This window comes from Erithacus rubecula (genome assembly GCF_903797595.1).
Source record: "Erithacus rubecula genome assembly, chromosome: 3".
In the NCBI taxonomy this organism is placed as follows: domain Eukaryota; kingdom Metazoa; phylum Chordata; class Aves; order Passeriformes; family Muscicapidae; genus Erithacus; species Erithacus rubecula.
Genome location: NC_136689.1, coordinates 33053242 through 33073148, shown reverse-complemented (window position 1 = coordinate 33073148; position 19907 = coordinate 33053242). Strand labels below are relative to the sequence as shown.

The following is a 19907-nucleotide window of genomic DNA, read 5'->3' as shown; positions in this document are numbered from 1 at the left end:
TCCTGAGTTAGTTACATTTTGACATTTATTTCCATTTGTATTCATTTTGCTTTTTACTGACTAAATAATTTCCCAAATCACCTTATTTTTTCCTCATCATTCCTTATAGTTAAGCACTACAAAATTGGTTTGGCTGAATTTACATACTAAATGCACTAAAATGTGTTACCCCAGAAGCACACGCCTCAGAACGTGACAACCTGAAAACATGTAATTTTCTATGTTAAAGAGGGTTCAAAAACTGTGAAATGTTTCCTTTTTTCATTCTTGCTAGGCAGATAAATTTGCTCCATTTCTAGTCCACCATAGTGGACATAGTCAGTTCTTAAAGTAATTTGCAAGCATTTATCTCACAGCAAGAGAAATGTTTCATTTTATATACTTAGGCTTTTAAGTTAAAAGTTCTCCACCTAGGCCTAATTATATGGTTATTCAAAATATTCTCAGAACAAGTCAAACTGGTGAAATTGCACTGAAAAAAAGTGACTGTGCTTTAATTTGGTCAGCAAACTAAATGAAAAGTAACTTCATTATTGATTTTAATACAAGCTACTAAGTAAAATTCCCAATGTTTCAGTGCAAGTCAGCTAACTTGAGCTAAGAAAATCGTTTAGAATATATCCTTATTAAAGTTATTTTCACAGTGTAAGTGCATCCAAGATGCTGGGGACCATTTGACTCATCACCTCACTTTTAGGCCACTCAGTTTTCTTCATGCCAGAAGGATGTGCCTGTTCCTACTTTTTTTTAAACTGTAAAACAGGAGCCATTTAGGGGTTTAAAGTACCTCCAAACCTTTAATGCTGACCCTTCAGGGCACTCGCATTCCTCCAGATCTCAGGCTTATCAAAAGAAAGGTCTGAGCATATTTGGGCAGTGTGGGCACTTGGTGTGGCTGGCAGGGAAAGGAAATTGCACTGAGACAAAACCAAGATGGAGAAGGATTGAAAGTTGTGTTATCCCAAGTATGAAAGATAAAAAGGAAAAAAAGATATTTCTTATTAAGGAGTTAGCAGCTTATTTTATTTAACATCATCCTATTCCTTCAGACAAAATTCTACTTGCTCTATTCATTTCTAGTACAGAGGCTCACCTGAACCTCAGCTAACTGCACATATCCAGTGCCCCAAATGTGGTACACACAGTGTATTCATTGATGGCAGTATATGTGTACATATTTTTACATTGCATTCTAAAGAGAATGTTAACATCATCCATTCACCTTTTTCATAAATGCTATTCCTAATTTCAGATGTGAAAATAATAAAGTGAATTCCATTCACTGATTGAACTGACCTTGTAGGTACTTAGTAGATCCACAAGTTTAAAAATTTTAAGCTGTAATGTTTTACTGAGCCACACTAAGCTGTGTAAACTTCTGGTGGACTGAATGGTGCTAAGGCATACACACAAACTGACCCAGGCAGACGCAGTTCAAAGGATACTCATACAATCAAGTAATAAATATCAATAAATTCTGGAAACCAAAATGAACCAAAATTATTGACTTCCTTAATAAATTGACTTATAAGAATTGGTTACATTTTAGTGCAACTACTATTAAAAAAAGAGCACAATTATTTTTAGTATCTAACTATTTTGCTTTGATTCACAGGTAAAACAACAGATTTCTGACTACTTTGTAAGTTTGAGAGCTAATATTACCTTATTTCCTGTTTCACCTTATGCATGGTATAAAATGGAGTGGTTTAAAACACTTGAATAAATCACTAGAAGTTTAAGTTTTATATTGTCTTAAGTTTATCAGGAACTATATCAGGAAGTATATCTAAAATCACGGCTTGATTAGAATTCAATATACAATTCCTTGGGGTTTCACTTAAAGGAGCAAAAACTCACCATGAGTCTTTCAATTTTTCCATTTCTCTCACAAAGAGAAAGAGTCGTTGAACAGAAATTTATCACACTTTTCCCCACCTTGGCAGCCCTTGGAAATGGAAAGCAAGCCCTTGAGGCTGGCCAGGTTTCCAGCAGCTCTGCTTATGATGCAGTTTTCTCCTTAGCTCCCCCTTCCAACAGTGGATAAGGGCAAAGACTATCTGCACACAATTTTTGGGATGTCTTACAGTGACTTTGGTTTTATGTACCTTGTTTAAGGTACATAAGGCTAGTGGAAAAATAGACAACTTCCTATTTCTGTTGGACCCTTGACAAATAATTCTCAGCTTTACCACAATTTATTTGCTACTCCGGTTTATTCTTTGTAAATGACACAGACACTAGAAGAAATCCTTTGAACATTTTCTTAACCAGAAGACTTTTTTCCAACTTCATATTCAAGGATTAGGAGTTTTTTCTGTTTCTGCAATAGCAACTGGGTTTCTCTGTAATGTAATAGTGCAGTTCTGGTTATTGCCTGAACATTTTGTACTCAATTCAATATAATAGTTTTCCTCTTCCTTACAGGAAGAGTTGCGTGGGACAAGAAATAATACAGCACTAGAAAATGAAGTCTAGATGAGTTTAGTACAGAACTTGGCATTTTGTAGGGGTGGTGTTGAGCATAACTGTCCTGCAAAAGTGCTCTTCACAGTCCCAGTTTCATGAATAGAACCTCTTTTTATTCCTCTGCAAGTCTAGAAACCTTTTTCAACATCTATGGTATCAGCTGGATTTTTGTCATCTGGTAATTAAGAAATTGCTTAAAATCAAGTACAAAATAATAAAATAGTAATTTCTTTCTTCCCCCCGCCCCTTCCCCTCACTACACTTTCCTTTATATATAATCTATTTCGTTTATTTTTTCCTATTCTTTTTATTCACAGTATATCCACAATGCTGAGTTTAGGGCTGAGGTAATTTTACAGCGTTTATATGTTCCAATGTTAAAATAAATTGGACCAACTTGGTGTTTTCAGTTGTCAGAGTTCAAAAGTGAGAATTAAAACCATCCATGCTGGGAACCAGAGATTTGGTGAACTATAAGCTCTTCTCCAGGCAGAGGAAGCTACACTCATGCTTGTCAAGGAGATTAAGGAGAAATCTGATTGAGTCTGGAAGACTATTGCTGCAGTGGATTACAAGTTTGATCTTCTCTTTTTTCAGGGATAAACAACCTCAAGGGCTAGGACACTGGCACAGAAAAGCAGATAATATCACTGGCTATGAAGAAAAAGTGTGGCCATATGGCAGGCCCAATAAATGAAAGCAAATGAAAGTGAAGCAATCAATTCAATACAAGTATGGTTGTGTGCTTCTGTGCAAAATTGACACTTTTAGTTTTGTATTTGTAGATTAATGTGCACTCTTTCTCCAGCTCCTTTCTATCTTATTTATTCAGACTGTATACTCTTGTGGAAAGGTCAGCCTAGTATTAGGACTATGCATTGGATCCTGGAGCTGCCATAGTGCAAATGTTTAAAATTGAGTCTTTGAATAACAGATTAAATAAACATAGGGATAGAGATTTATAGCTGCTGGTGGAGTGTGGAATTTCTAAAACTGCATAATCTACTACATAAAAAGGAGGGAAGTTAAGGAGAATTTAGCAACTGATAACAAATACATGCCCTCTAACTCCTTGATCTCAAGGACCACAAGTGTGTTCAAAGAACAATTAACAGCTTTAAAAAAAAAAAAAAATCATACAAAAATTGAGATTGAAATTGTCAGAACTGGATATTTCCCTCTAGACTGCATGTGCTATTTTTTCTTAAACAGATCTTATTTGTGAATATAAAAACAAACAAAACCCCCACCAACCAACCAACAACAACAAAATAATGATAAAATAGCAGGATTCGAAGTTCTCCTTTGCAATATTTATTACATTCAAAAGCTATTGCAATATTAAAAAAATCACACATGCATGTATATATACTGTATATACTATATAGATACTTATTTGCAAAAACCAGGGCTATCCTAGAGCAACCAGTAAGTAAAGTAAACCACAGTAACACCCAACAGCATTAATTTCAGTGATATCACATCTGCACTAAAAGCAGCTTTTTCCCTTCACAGTGTATGCTTTCTGAGTAAGATCAAGAAAGGATTCTGATGGTTTTAACTCTATCCTAAAGCAAGATGATCACTAAATCAGATAAACTATTAATCTGTTTAAAGCTTGTTACTCCTGTTTTGCCAAGGCTGAGATGCTTTGCAGCAAAAAAAGCAGCCAGGACTCTGCCTGCCAAGAATCTCATGCATGTTTCATAAATGTTTCTCCGCTGAAAACTCAAGGATTAAGCAAACACTAGTTCAGTTTGCAAAAGGTTCCACTAATGATTTTAAATAACTCAGAAAGAAATCTTGGCCCCATTTAAAGCAATAGTAAATTTTAGCTGTATATTTTAGCCCCAACACAAACCCTTTCAAATTTATATGTCATCCCAGTGCACTGAATATGCCGATAACTCTTTTTGCTACACTTGTTAAACTCTTAAATACTTAGATATATGGATTTTTACTATTAAGTAGAATCTCCTTTAAATTTGTGTAGATAAATCCATACTTATCCCTGCATTGACATAGAAAAATAGTCACTTTAAGAAACTAAGGTTTCATAACAAAGCTTTGCCATTTATAACATAACATCACCACACCCTAAAATGTTGTGTGAAAGAAATCAGCTCTCAATTAAGCACCTTTTGCAGCAAGATGGAAAACATTTCAACAGAATAGCAATGTTGTCTCTAAAATAATGTTGATTGAGCCCTCCTTTACTTAGACAATAATAAGCTTGATCCAGAATGGATAAATAATAGTAAGCACCATTAAGATTTGCTTTCCAAGTATGCTGGAATACCAACATGGAATATTAAAAGACACAAAGAAGCAGGCTTATTGCCTGATATGCATTGTATGACTATAATCATTGTCATTGCACCTCACACACCTCACACAACTGGGACCTCAGTGGGGAGAAGATAAAGAGAAATATTCCTTTTTGGCTATAAAATGGCAAGAGAGCTGCTGAAAAGCAGGCACTGGGTGATGCAGAAGCCTGTGCTGCTCTAATGAGGCACAGATGTAGGTGCAGCTGCAAGGGCTTGAAGGGCTGGCGCAGCGCTCGGTGGAGCACATCCAGCCCTGCAACAGAGCTCAGCTGAGAAATCCTGCCTGCTGCTTCCCCAGCGTGAGGGACTGCCCCTCAAGAGCTGGTGACCCCGTGGAGATTCAGCTGCAAAAAGACACACCATGCTCGTGAAGTAGAGAAGACCATATGCCATTTAACTATCACAGGATATGTAGGCTCTGTATGGCTGGGTGAATGTCACCATATTAATGTGGAACATATCACCTGAAGGACAAATACTAAAAAATATTTTGTGTGTGTGTACTACCTATACATAAGTGCACTGTGTGTATATATGCACACACTTTGATACAAAGTATTTTATACTCACAGCTGTACAAAAAAAAGAATGTAATGAATGCTCTTTGTGCTGTTTGCATTTTGCAGTTTGCAAGCACAAAACCACAGAATTCCCATTCCTATGGGGCTTTTTTTTTTTCATGAAATGGTCCAAATCCCTCAGTCTTGCCCTTTAAAATCACAAAGTTTGTTCCAGACCACATGAATTCACAAGACAGAGGGCAGTGCTGCACTGCAGTAGCTGGGATGGCTCTCAGAAAGCCTGGACACCAGAAGCTGTGGCCCTGCAGCAGTGTGAGGTACCTCTGCTGGCTTGAACAGATGCTGTGTGCTATGGTAGTGGCTGGGCTGCTACTAGTGTGAAAAAACAGGTTTGCTTGTCCAAAGTCACACTGCTTTAGGGCAGAAGACTTATCTGAACAAGTTTCTTTAGGGCTCAGGGTGTACTTGAAAGCAAGCCATGAGGTCCTTTAACTGACAGCACCAGCCAGAACACCCAAGTACACCTCTCACTAGAAATCAGAAGTTAATTTTTCTCCTCTGTTGGAAGTTGCATGCATTAATTAGTCCTAAGAAAATTAATATAGTCAAGATTGCTTTAAAAATGCAAGGTCTATTTGGCTTAGGAAACAGAGATAAAATGCAAAATAGTATGCGTTCTACAGAATTAAAGTCACTGAGTCAAAAAATTGTGCGACAACTGAACTTGCTAACGTCAAATGTATTTGTGTGCATGCACAAAATAGTAAATATATGAAGAAGTTCTAAGAGTCCTCTCTGAAACCTTGCATTTGTAAAGCAACTTTTTTGAACAACCTCTACCTATCATGGTTTAACCCAGCTGGCAACCAAGTCCCACTCATCTCTCTCATTTTCCCTTGGTGGGATGGGAGTGAGAATCAGAAGAATAAAAATGGAAAAACTCATGGGTTGAGATACAGACACCGTAATGGGTAGAACAGAAGTCACGAAGAAGGAATTCATTCATGCAGCTTTGGGTAGGTAGGTACTCAACCATGCCCTGAAAGCAGTGCTCCAGCACACCTGTCCATTTTTTGGGAAGATAAACACTGTCACTCCAAACATTCCACTCTTTCTGCTTCTTCCCAAGTTTCCTTTTATCAGCATTGTTTCCAGCACACATCCAACACACAGCTTCATACTAGCTACTATGAAGAAAATTGACTCTCTCCACCAAACCGTACCGAAAATCCAGTCCTAGAGGGAAAAGCTGATCTCATTGTAAGCAATCAAAAAATTTAATTTTACTACAGTGACATGAAAATATCGTCATGGACATTCCTTCCTTCCTCACTGAACCTAAAATAGTTGACAAGTTCTTAATACAAAGCCTGCTGTAGCTGATTTCAACAGGTACCTCATAAAGTAATCCAAAATCTGGTTTGAGGCAAGTAACACCTTTTCTGTCCCTTCCAGATCTAAAAAGATCTCTACTTCATATTAAAAGTCTTTCAGCAGAAAAAGAAAAAAAAATACAGAATGCAAATACTTTTGTGTTCTTTAAGGCCGCATTTTTAAGTGGAAAATTTACTATATTCTTTCTGTATATGGCACTAAATTTATTTGGTTTTATGCTGCCAAATAACATACACAATCTTGAAAGAGGTAACAATATTTTATCCATTTAATGTACAGTGATCTTATTCTGCCAGGATATGAGATCTCTTCTTTTTCAGAGAGATCAAGCTTCCAAGAGAGGTCCATTTGTTGGTAAATATTTTGGTGCCAAGTGAGGTTTCTATTGCAAATTTTAAAAAGTTTTCTTGGATCACTTAACTTTTCTGCTTGCTCAGAAACCTTTGACTCAGCTGTAATGAGATGTTGATGGGGAAAGGTTCTATTTCTTTTTAACACAAAAGTAGCCAGCGATTCCAGCACGTCAGGAAACAGCATACCCTCAAAGAAGGAAAGCTCCTGACAAGAGGAAGGTATATGAGTGAAGAGGATTTGTCAGGCTAGTAAGCAGAAACCCTGGCTATCTAGCTGAGGAGAGGATGAGAGAATAAAGATTGAAGACAAGAAAAATGAAGACCTTAAGCAACACACTTCTACACATTTATATACTGCTTTTCTCATTTTCTATAAATGCAACATACAAACAAAAAAATCCATCCAATTTTCTATGTCAGAATTCATGTACAAAAACATTTCCCTGTGCCAACGATTTGTAATGGAGAAATTCATTATACTTCCACTGCACATTTTACATCCTCTGCTTTCCTATGCCTGAGTGAGTAGGCTGCTTGTTTCTGTCTCTCCTTTCTCCTCACTTTGGATGTAACAAATCTCTCTTTCTGGGGTCTCCAAAAGCTCATTCTTCTCTTACATAAAAGCTCTCTGTAATGACTGAGAAACAGTAAAACACATCCAAATAGAATCTCAGATACACTACTGGACTGTTTATTTTGCATTTGATGTGCACACAGGTAGATAAGGGAATATTAAGCTTCATTCAGAAGAGCTCCACTGTTCCTGAAGCAGACTGTTTAAGCTCCATGAGCCAGTAAATGCAGCTACATGACTCATTTGACTGCTGGGGCAAACACCTACACTTCAGGATTAGGAGGTCTGCTGCTATGTACAATATAAATCATGTCTACTGCCTGACCACTGCATACTGTGCTCTGTGGTGGAAATAGTTATTTGCAAAATGCTCTAAATTTGAGGATCTCATTTTAACTTTGTCCATGGTTCTCTATGCATTATCAGCCCAAATGCAGGTAATAAATTGCAGAATTTGTAAAAACTTAACTAATCTTTTCTCCAGCTACCAGGCCAGCTGTGAAAGATTTGCTTTGATATGGAAAATAGGAAAGGCTTGAGTCACCTTTTTTATCCTCACTCTGTAAACACTGCTTGGCAGTCTAGATCACTTTCAAGTACTCAACTGCTGTAGTTTGGGCCATTAGTCAACTCCTGACCTTATTCCTCTCTGCCAGGGATTGACAAAAGCAAACAATTGCCAGGGACCTGGATAAAAAGCAGGTCGGGTAGTTGCTCTTCACAATCCATCCATCCATCTGTGAAAAAGAGTACTCTCATATTTAGGTGTTGCACCACTAGCATAAAACAGCTCCTGGAAATTTTGTCTCTTCTTCTTTTTGGAGAGAGTCATATCCAACTGCCTACTTTGTTACACTTCATTACAGGAAAAGTCACAGGGTACCTGTCCCAGTGCTTTGAGTAACAATCCGCTGAAAAACTCTGGTGAGGCAGGTTCCAATTTTCATACATAAAATTAGTATTAGATTTAAGATGAAAGATCTGAAATCCTTCTCCATTTGAAAGCATAGGACAAGTTTTGTTCAGGAACAATAATAGGGTGAGACATAAAATACTGTGAGCTTAAACTAATATAAATGGTTACTGAGAATTATGTCATAAAGAGAAAGCATAAAATAAAATACATGCAGTTCAGACACAGTTCACATGTTTACTTTACATTGTTGGAATGTTTTAGAAACTGCTTCTATGAGGCAATGCAGAAAGAAAAAATGCTATTTTCAAAACTACCCATAAAATTGTTTTTATTTTTATTTCATACTATGGCACTAACACAAACTTGTCATTTAAAATCTAAATTCAGAAGACAGTGCACTAGACCTTCTTCTGCAGTTATTCTGCTACTGCTTTTTTATTTTGAGCAGTAATTCAAACCCCTTGGAATATCATGCTTTTGTCTTTACTTTCAGCCTAATTCTCACTGCATCCTAATAGGCCAAGCAGTCATGGCAGGTGTAATAAACAACTTCTGCATTGCCAAATATATACAGAAATTGAAGGACATAAACTAAGAAAGCTCCCACACTAAATCCAAGAACTTACTGTAATTGATGTAAACCTGATTCAGCTCCATCTGTCTATTCCATCACGACTGATGCTCTTTTTTTTTTTTTTCTTTCTCCTGGAATACTTCCTCACTTTATCTGAGCTTTTATAAAGAGGTAGGAGAGAGATTACTCTCAGACACACACACAAAAAAAAAAAAAAAAAGCTTCAATGATCCCTGATCATTTTAAGCACATTTTCTTTATTGCTGGGCTGAAATTTCCTCCCCTAAGCTTCCAAAAAAGCTAGGAAGTTAAATTTGTTTGACACAACATGAAGATAAGAACATCTGAAGCAAATTATCCCCTTAACATTCTAAGAAAATCCTAGAGACTATCATGAAGTGTAAGTGGAGCTAGAGCAGGAAGTTTGAAACTGGAATAAAATTCTGCTTTCTTCTTGTTAATAATGAGTTCTGCTATCTTCCTGCTCTCAGTGTAGAAAAAAAAAAAAAAGCTATCAATACTGAGGAAATCTTATTAGATTCAACCCTATTTTTAAACAGCTGGGATCAAAATCTTCATTCAGACACACTGGTGCCACTCCATTAAATTCCAGCAGTGGCACCACTGGTAGAAAAAGAATGGCACTCAGATTTTTCACCATTAAGTAATCTGTTTTCATTACCTTCTCAGCAGTTTGTTTCATTTGCCTGCAGTAGAGAAACTAAAATTAGAAAACATTTCATGTTCATAGTTAGTTTGCTTCCAATGTGAAAAAAAACAAGTCTATAAATTTGCCTATTGGATTATGGCTTCTGCAGTTCTCTTGTAAAGTTGTCTTTACATTATAGTGATGAACTGTAAATGGTGTAGTGCATTATTTTGTCCAAAGTAATTCAAATTAATGACCCTAGAAATATTATTTTAGGTGACTGTTATAAAGCATTGACAATACTCATGAATATAACCAGCAGAATTTCTTTTCTTCTTTGTAATGTATGCCTTGCTATGTGTTAATAAACTATTTTCTGATCATCTTCAGAACTTGTTGTCTATTGCAGGAGTTCCACTTGCCAGTCTTGTGTCAATTCTAGTAGCAAATGAATATCAGGTAAATGCTGATAGCAAACTATTAAAAGTTCGAATACATTTTTCTTGCTTTTGCTTGCATACTCATATTCACATTTCACATTACCTAAAGCATCACTGATTCTGACTGAAAATAGAAAAAAAATGAAGTGTGGTAATCTACTAGGTAACCTAGGCACCTTGTACCTGTGAGAATTATGTTACCTTAGAAAGTCTAAAAATTACTTTATCTTTTAATTTAAATGAAACTTTCAAAAAAGAGAATAACAAAAAATGCAAATTGTTTTTCAGGTTCAGATAAACATTGCTCTGGATGGCAAAAATGGGTTTGCTTCTCATGAATGGAAGAGGTGTGTATCTTCTTGCACTGTACTGGCTCGTGACATCCTTACTGAGAAAGTGTTAAGCCTTACCAACCACAAATAGTAGCACTTTGAAATTATTGGGGAAAAAAAAAAAAAAAACAAGCCTGCAAATTTCTTCCAAACCACACAGTACCAGAATTAGCACACATTTGGGAAATATGCCATCATAGCAGTGTCCAGAGACAATCTTAAGAAAGATCAGAGGACATGAAATGATTTGAGCTTCACAGAAACTTGACTAAACATCAAGACCACTTCTAGGAAAAAGTGAATGGATCATAATAGCATGAAGTCAACCAACTTCTGGATTTCAAAAGAGAGGACTGAAGAGTAAGTTTCCTATTAATTAATATTTTAAAAACCCTACTGTGGCAATGATGCTAGTGAACACCTGTTTTATGTAGTTGTCCCAGACTTCTTGTGCTTGACTGTGTCCTGAAGAAATGGTTCTGCAGCTCATCCAGCTGTGTCCATAATAAGGCTAGCTAGGCAGTAGAAACAATAACTTTGTCTGCACTTGCACATCTCTATTTTTTTTTTTCAATTAGCTCATTCAAAATACATTTGTTAAATTCCTGTAATAACTTCTCAATCTTTCTTCCTGACAAAGTATTACAAGTGAATCAGCATTAAACATACATTTCTTTAATTTAAAGGTCGTTCAATAGTCACACACCAAAACAATTTTAAAAGTAAAGCAGAGGTTGAAAACAGATCTGAAATGCATTTCTCAGATCACATTTGCCTATAAATCCCACAAAAAATTAAATTATTATTTTAATATCAGGCACACCCTTCCAATTTCTTAGAGGCAGCTAGATATTTTATACAATGAGCTTTCCCCTTACTGCAGGCAAACAAATTTTCAACATGCTGTATGGAGTATGCGTTCATCTGCCAGAACTGCAGAAACCTGTAAATTTTTCTATCCTAGATGGGCAGAATGAATTTCAGATTTAATCACCCTGCTGCATAATCAGGACCACTGATAAGGAGGCACAGGATAACTCTGTTAACAGAAATCTGATGTATGCACAATGATGTAACATGCACAACACTTTAATATAAAAATAAGAGATGAATCTTCTGTGTGTGGCTCATGTAAAGGACATGAAGAACAGGTCCACACTAACCATTCTAAATGGATGTGCCACAAATGAAAACTGTGTGGCAGCATCCATGTCAGTTGAAATCTAAGACAGCAGAATATCAGCCTCTTTCAGATAACACAACACCTGCTTAAACAAAATGATAAGCCACAGCATTTATGAAGGATTTCACTTTCCTACTAATGATGGGATTCGTTTCATAGAAGCCAAAGGTAAATATAAGATGGAATCCTAAGAATCCAAACCGCAGTCACTTCTTCATACTGTCTTTAGGGAATACTATCCTTGGCTTCATGAAGAGTTAGGTAGGTGATGGTTTTAAAGAAGCAGTTCAAAAGGGCCTTGAATATTTAAATTCAGATAAAATATTGCCAAGTGCAAAGCCATCTCTCTTTCAACAGCACTCTACAAAAATGCAAAGAAATATACACAAAAAAAGAGAGAGAGAAAGAAACAAGAAAGAAAAGAAAGCAAGAATGAGAAGGAAGGAAGGAAGGAAGGAAGGAAGGAAGGAAGGAAGGAAGGAAGGAAGGAAGAAGGAAGGAAGGAAGGAAGGAAGGAAGGAAGGAAGGAAGGAAGGAAGGAAGGAAGGAAGGAAGGAAGGGAGGAAGGGAGGAAGGGAGGAAGGGAGGAAGGGAGGAAGGGAGGGAGGGGAGGGATGGGAGGAGGGGGAGGGAGGGAGGGAGGGGGTAGGAGGGTAGTGGGAGGGGAGGGAGGGAGGGATGGATGGGGGGGGAGGGGGGAGAGGAAGGGGTGGGGAGGGGAAGAAGGGAAGAAGGATGGCAAGGAAGGAAAGGAAGGGAAGGAAGGAAAGGAAGGAATGAGGAAGGAGGAAGAGGAGAGAAGGAATGAAGGAAAGGGATACGGAAGGAGGAGGAAGGAAGGAAGGGAAGGAAGGAAGGAAGGAGAAGGAAGGAAGGAAGGAATGAACGGAAGGAAAGGAAGAGGAAGGAAGGAAGGAAGGAAGGACAGGACGGAAGGAAGGAAGGAAGGACGGAGGAAGGAAGGATAGGGAAGGAAAGGAAGGAAGGAAGGAAGGAAGGAAGGAAGGAAGGAAGGAAGGAAGGAAGGAAGGAAAGGAAGGAAGGAAGGAAGGAAGGAAGGAAGGAAGGAAGGAAGGAAGGAAGGAAGGAAGGAAGGAAGGAAGGAAGGAAGGAAGGAAGGAAGGAAGGAAGGAAGGAAGGAAGGAAGGAAGGAAGGAAGGAAAGGGAACTAGGAAGGATGTAGGAAGGAGGAAGGAAGGAAGGAAGGAAGGATAGTAAGGAAGGAAGGAAGGAAGGAATGAAGGAAGGGAATAAGGAAGGAAGGAAGGAAGGAAGTTAAGGAGAAAGGTAAGAAGGAAAGGAAGGAAGAAGGAGGAAGGAAAAGGTAAGGAGAGAGAAGGAAAGGAGAGGAAGGAAAGAGAAGGAAGGAGAAGGAGGAAGGGAAGGAAGGGAGGAAGGAAATGGAAGGAAAGGGAAGGAAGGAAGGAAGGGAAAGGAAGGAGAGAAGGAAGGAGAGGGAAGGAAAAGGAAGGAAGGAAGGAGGAAGGAAGGAAAAGGGAAGTAAGGAAAGGATAGGAAGGAAGGAAGGAAGGAGAGGAAGGGAAGGAAGGAAAGGAAGGGAAGGAAGGAAGGAAGGAAGATATAGGAAGGAAGAACGGAAGGACAGGAATGAAAGGACAGGAAGGAAGGGAAGGGTAGGTATAAGAAGGAAGGAAAGGAAGGAAGGAAGATAAGGAAAGTACAGGACAGGAAGGTAAGGAAGGAAGGAGGAAGGAAGGAAAGGAGGAAGGAAGGAAGGAAGGAAGGAAGGAAGGAAGGAAGGAAGGAAGGAAGGAAGGAAGGAAGGAAGGAAGGAAGGAAGGAAGGAAGGAAGGAATTATGATGATATTTATTACTTGTTGATATGTATGATATGATATTGTATGATATTTATTTACTTGGCAAATTATGGCAACTATTGTCCACTACATTTAACTTAGGACAGATATATATATCCCTAAAAGAAAAAGAAGGAAGTGTCCTGTCAGGATAATGACTTGTAGAATAATTAAACTTAGAAGACTTCAAGTTTTTTGTGTTTTTAGGAACAAGTAAGCTGTAATTGGCAAAGACAAGTGACATTGAATTAATTGCCTTTTGTTTTCTAGTCCATCTATATTTAAAGATTTATATAGCTTAAGCACTCGTTAAATATATTTGAAATATGCATTGAAGCACCTTGTTAATAAAGACATGAGCCCATGCTTTTGTCAGCTGTGCACAAAAAGAATAACCTTGTCTCACCTAAGAATTGGGTTTACTTCCTGGATATTGGTCTTAATGTCCAGAGAATCTGTATTTAAAGAGATAAAATACCATCAAACTGCCAGGTACTAAGTTACAAAACAGACTTCCCATTTTTACACAACATTCTTTTAAAACTGGACAGAAGTATTGAAACAGAACTTCTATTTGGATCCAGAAAAGGATCATTCCCCAAGGACACTTATAGGCCTTGCCCACCACTGTAAACATGTCTCATGTCATAACACAAGTTTTCTTACTCAGACTTCATGAGAGACTGTCAAGCAACTGCAAACTGTAAGTGAATCCACCAGTTCAGTGCATAATAAAAGGATAATCTGAACTGCTACCAAATAAACTACATCATTTTACTTAGAAGGTTTTTCATATAAAATATCAAGTCTTTGCAGATATCTGCTACTTTGCAATCACCAAAGAATGGTCTTTCTTCTCCCAAGTTCTTGCTGCTTGATTTGACTTTATTACTTGTAATAGTTGCCATAGTTATCTGCATTCTTGGAGGCAACTTTAAGCAGAATATCAACATAAGAACAGCTGTGCTCTGTCAGATAGTCCAGAATTAATACCCCTTATCCAAGAAAGGGCCAGATGTTCACAGTAAAGCACAAAGAAGCTACCATAAGTTACAGACACACAAAGATATTTTCTTTTAGTCTTCCCATATCCAGACTCAGCCAAGTACTACAGTGTAAGCTTTTGTCCTCTCTAAAAGGTATTTTTGTTCTTATATGAATAGTTAATTATTTCCCAAAACCTGTACCCTCTTCTGCTACATGCTTCCCTTCCTTAAAACTGTGATCCACAGGAAATCTTGAGAATGTTTGTAGAATTTTATTTTTTAAATATTGAAAGCTGTCTATTTATTAAAAAAACCTGCTTAACTTGAAGACAAAAAAGAAAGGAAACAAAATCTTTTTGAGAGCCCAGTGAGAATCCTTTTTTCCTTCCCCTCAGCAACATATGGCAACATCTGCTTCCTCCCTGATGGATAATGACTTACTGGCATTGACTTTTCTACAAACAAAACTTCTTAAAGCAGCAAGTAGATAAATTCAGGTGCAATTAAAAAAATATATATGCACACATATAAATACATGCTTTCAATTTCTTCAAGTATGGTATAACTGCATGAGCACAGTTATTTTCCTGAGATCAACACACTGAGCATAAAGCCCATCACAACTTTGCTTTCTTGTTGAAGAAACATGAACTGACTTCTGCTTACTGACACACCATACAGCAGAAATGGTTAACAGGAGGATATTGTCATTTCTCAAATGAAAGAGCAGACACTTCAAGTTTTAAACGTTTATTAAGCCAAGTTTTAAACGTTTATTAAGCCTCGTCAAAACAGTTTCAAACATGATCTAGTGCTGTGTGAGGCAGATTTGATTGTTTCCTGGATGACCAAGCATGACACTTGTGCGGATGGCTTATGGAAGACGTTTCTGTGCAGCTTATGGACATGAGTGTGTTTAGAAGTCAGGACGATCCTTTTTGAGTCTACTGTAGTCCATATTAATGGAGACAAACTAGGAAAGAGAAAGGAAACAATATTAATTAAGAAGCTTGACTATGTATTTTCCGTATTTACTAAAAATATGCATCATTGAATTCATGTCAGGAAACTGAAAATGGATTTTGAATCTGTGATCTGGGCACTAATAAATAAATAAAAACTTTTGATAAGTAGTAACTTTTTAATATTAATTCCACGCCCAGTATTAGAAACCCTGCATTTAAAATGAGGCAGTGGTCATGTCATGTCTTCCACTAGAAAAAACCCATAGTGACTCTTCTTAACCCCTGGAATTAGAAGTCCATTCAGAGGAACTTTTTACAGTACTGCTGAGTTTATCCATTCTGCTCAAAATCTACATCTCCTGTATACTGAAGTACCAAGTGGCACAGAGCACAGTGTCTCTGAACAGACAGTGCACAAAGGAACTTTCAGGGCACTGCCACAACAGCCCATTGTGGTTTAAGTAGCTGCATCTATAACTGCAAAGGATGTCAAGGAGGAATTAAAGTCAGAACAGATCCTCTCCATGCTCAGTTAATACTGCTATTATTGGATCCCGTTCCAAGCAACCCAGAACAACTCAAAAACTGACTAGGGACAGTGAGTCTACAGACTAACTGCATATTTTGGCATCCCAGCCTGACTTGACATCAAGCATCTGATAGTAGAGTTCTTCTTAAAAAAACAAAATGATGAAAAACACATTAACTATTAGTTTTATTATTTTTACTTACATCCAATTTTACAATTTTTTATACCTTCTTAAAGAAAACACAACAGCGTACAGCACATTCACATTACAGCTTTCTGAGCAATTACTACAGTAATGCTCAGGTTGTCAACTCTCTTCTTAGGAAAAAAACTAAGAAAATACGACAAAGAGAAGTTTACAATAGAAAAAAAATCTCACCAAAAGCTAAGATTTGTAAAACAAGAATTTTTTACTGAAGAGTCATCCTAAAATTAGAGTATATGTTCTTTTTATTTTCCATAGGGCAGATTCAGAAAAAAATGTGTCCAGTGATACTCTCACCCAAATATGGCAAACACTGAGACCGTGTTCACATGTTAAGGCAGAAGACGAATGCTACACAAGTCATGCACTCTTTACAAGAATTTCTGATGTGCACTATGCACGATTTGCCGAGTTTAGATATTTACAAACCAGCAACATTCCAGAACTGACAATGAAAACAAAGAATGAAATGTTTTTCTTGGACTTTTAAGGGAACCACAACCTGTTTTATTTTGGAAGTGTGGGGTTTTTCTACTTATTTCAATGACTGGAATAGTAGTATATGGTACCAGACAAGACACTAGCTTTGAAAACACCATAGGTTTGGTTTTTTGGTAGCTTGAGAATAATCTTTAAATATTCGTTACAGCAGTCTACTAACACAGCACTTCTGCAAAGCATGATTAAAACATGATTCATGTCCAGAGAAGGGCAATGAAGCTGGTGAAGGGTACAGAGAGCAAGTCATATGATGGGGTTGTTGTTCAGCCTTGAGAACAGGAAGCTCAGGGGAATTGTCATTCAGGGGAAACTGTCACTCTCTACACCTCCCTGAAGAGGCGGTACCCAGGTAGGGGTTGGCCTCTTCTCCCAAGCAACCACCAACAGAGAGGACACAACTTCAAGCTGCATCAAGGGAGGTATAGGCTGGACATTAGGAAGAATTTTTTCACTGGAAGAATTTGTCATACATTGAAACAGATTGGATGGGAGTAGAGTCACTATCTCTGGAAGTGTGGAAGAAATGACAACATGGCCCTTGGTGCTGTGGTCTAGTTGACAACATGGTGTTCAGTCAAAGGATGAACTCAATAATCTTGGAAGTCTTTTCCAACATAAATGATTCTACAATTTTAGGATTTCCGTAAACTACCGAGTGTTTTAGACATCTTTACACACTTCCTTATTAGTTCAATGAATTTAGCTAAGTATCAGCTAAAGAGTATTTCTATTGCATTTCTATTGTTTTGTTTTAAAATAATCAACTGCAGACTTGAACTCATGGTTATGTTAAACACTGCCATTTTCCTGCAGTGCTTCTCATGAGTAAAGGCCAACAGCTTAGAGCTTAAGCTGTAGTTCAGATCTTTTAGGGTTTTGTTCTTCTCTCTGTAGTTTATTTTTGAGTATTATCAGTCAGTAAATTCTTCCTTTCACTTAGAATTCCAATTTTCCTTACAGTGCAACAAATATGACTGCTTTCATACAGACTCTTTTCACCCCATTATCAACCATCATTAGGAAAGTTTTAAACCTCAAACTCGGCCATCTCTGCTCAGAACTCTAGAGACAAACAAAAGGAATACATCACACATCCAACTTCTTTCCCATATAACCAAACACCCTAAAGCAATAGGCTATACCTCTAATATTATGCTTTCTAAAAATCTCATTTCTCATTTTACCTTGTATTGGTCACTGGGAGACATTTTGTTCCAAGGTTCTGGGTTATTTTTCTTGTCCCAGCTATTGAGAGAAACACAAGATGTGAGAAGATATTAACGCTACCTTCAAAATAAAAAAAAAAAATAATAGTACATGTACTGTGGTTATTAGGTCATGGAGTCAGCCATCCAAGCAAGTTTCCACAGTAAAAGGCACCATCCTTTGTCAGCAGTCCCTAAACACCATGGTAAACAAAGAGATCTCCAAATCAAGGAAACCTCCACACATTTAATGTCAGCTGATATTGGATCAAGACATTAAGGCCTTCAGGAACATAAAAACCAAGGCAGTGACATATGCAGCAAGAGGACTGGCAGTGGGGATTACTGAATACATACCTGACATCAGGGTTGAACATGGCCAAACGCATCAGATACAGGCCTGCGCCAACACCTCCAGATCCAATGATCACAAACAGAGGGATCAACTGGAATAGCAACACCAAAAAAAGTATTATCCTGTGATATAGCAAAATAGTATTGATGCATAGCACCTCTGAATTTGACTACGGCAAACCAATGAACAATTCTACAGATTTGGAGCCACAAATGCGTGGCCCTCTAAACTCTTGGCATAAGTTCCTGTTTGCGGGACATCCCTGGGTCATTAAGGAACCAGCAGCTATGAAGAGGCAGGTATGAAAATAGTCCTACCTGCAGAAAAAAACAAAACCAAACAAAAAATTCCGCCACGTCGCGTTTCTGAGACAGACAATCCTCCCTTCACTGCCAAAACAGCCCCTACCCTCTCAGAGCGTATTGTACTCAAGAGAACAAACCAAAAACATGAGCATGGGGCAAACTGATGGGCGAGGGGAACGGAAGGGCCACCTCGAGCCCTGCAGCACAAGCAAGGCCGCAGAAACCGGGGGAAAGAAGGGACCTGGCGGTGTCTGCTCGAGCAGCTCCGGGGGCCAGGGGCCGGGCATGCACAGGAATAACAATAGACAGATGGGGAGGAGGAGGAGGCCACCGGCGCGGCCGGGGCACCGAGCGGCGGCGACAAGGGCGGGCGCGGGGCCGAGGCGGGCACTCGGCTCAGGTACTCACGGCCGGGTGCTTCTTCGCGTGGGTGAGGATAGTGCCCAGCACCATGGCGCCGGGCTGGTGGTGGCGGATTGGTGGCGGCGAGTGCAGGCGAAGATCTCGCTCCGTGCGGGCTCCGCAGCGCTGCCCCCTCCTTCAGTCGCCGAGCCCCAATGTCACCGAGGCCCCCGCCGCGGCAGGTGCCGCCGCCGCAGCCCGGATGTAGCAGCTCCGGCGTTCGCCTGCTCGCCCTCCGCCGCGCCGCGCCGGCCGCCGCCCCGCCGCGCCGCCCCGCGCCCGGCCCGCCGCGCTCCCCGGCCTGCGCGGCCCCCGCGGCGGCGCGGCCCCGTCCCGCGGCAGCGCGGGCAGCGCGGGCCGCGGCAGGCACCGGCCCGGGCACCCCGGGCAGCCGGGCAGCGCCGCCCCTCCCCGCCCGCTGCGGCGCGGGCAGCGCCTGCGCCAGGGCTGCCCGGGCGGGCAGGGCCCCGGGGAAGCGGCTGCCCGGCCCGGAGAGCCGCCCGCCTGTGCCCCCTCACAGAACGGGCCGGCCTGGAACGGACCTCAGGGGTCTTCTCGGCCGACCTTTCTGCACAGGCAGGGTCATCCCAGAGCACGTGGCACAAGACTTCATTTCGACGGTTCTGGAATGTCTCTCGTGAGAGAGGCTCCCCAGCCTCTCAGAACAATCTTCCAGTGTGCAGTCAACTGCACAGTTAAGTTTTTCCTCGCATTCAGGTGGAACTTCCTGTGCATCAGTTTCTGCTCGTTGCTTTACATCCCACTGCTTGGCACTACCAAGGAGAGCCTGGCTCCATCCTCTTGACACCCCTTACAGATATCAATAAAGTTCCCTTTCAGTCATTGCCTTTCGAGGCTGCACAGGCCCAGCTCTCCCAACTTTCCTTTAAAGAGAGATACT

General features: G+C 39.5%; 1 protein-coding gene across 1 annotated transcript; it reads right to left on the bottom strand.

Annotated features, from left to right (window-relative positions):
• Nucleotides 1-15273: 15273 nt before the first annotated feature.
• On the bottom strand, nucleotides 15274-19187 carry NDUFA4 (NDUFA4 mitochondrial complex associated). Its single transcript, XM_079301107.1, has 4 exons — nucleotides 19013-19187; nucleotides 18302-18390; nucleotides 17924-17984; nucleotides 15274-15512 (listed from the first exon to the last, which is right to left on the bottom strand). Exons 1-4 carry the CDS (start codon nucleotides 19055-19057, stop codon nucleotides 15456-15458), a joined length of 252 nt encoding a protein of 83 aa, XP_079157233.1. The 5' UTR covers nucleotides 19058-19187; the 3' UTR covers nucleotides 15274-15455.
• Nucleotides 19188-19907: the final 720 nt, after the last annotated feature.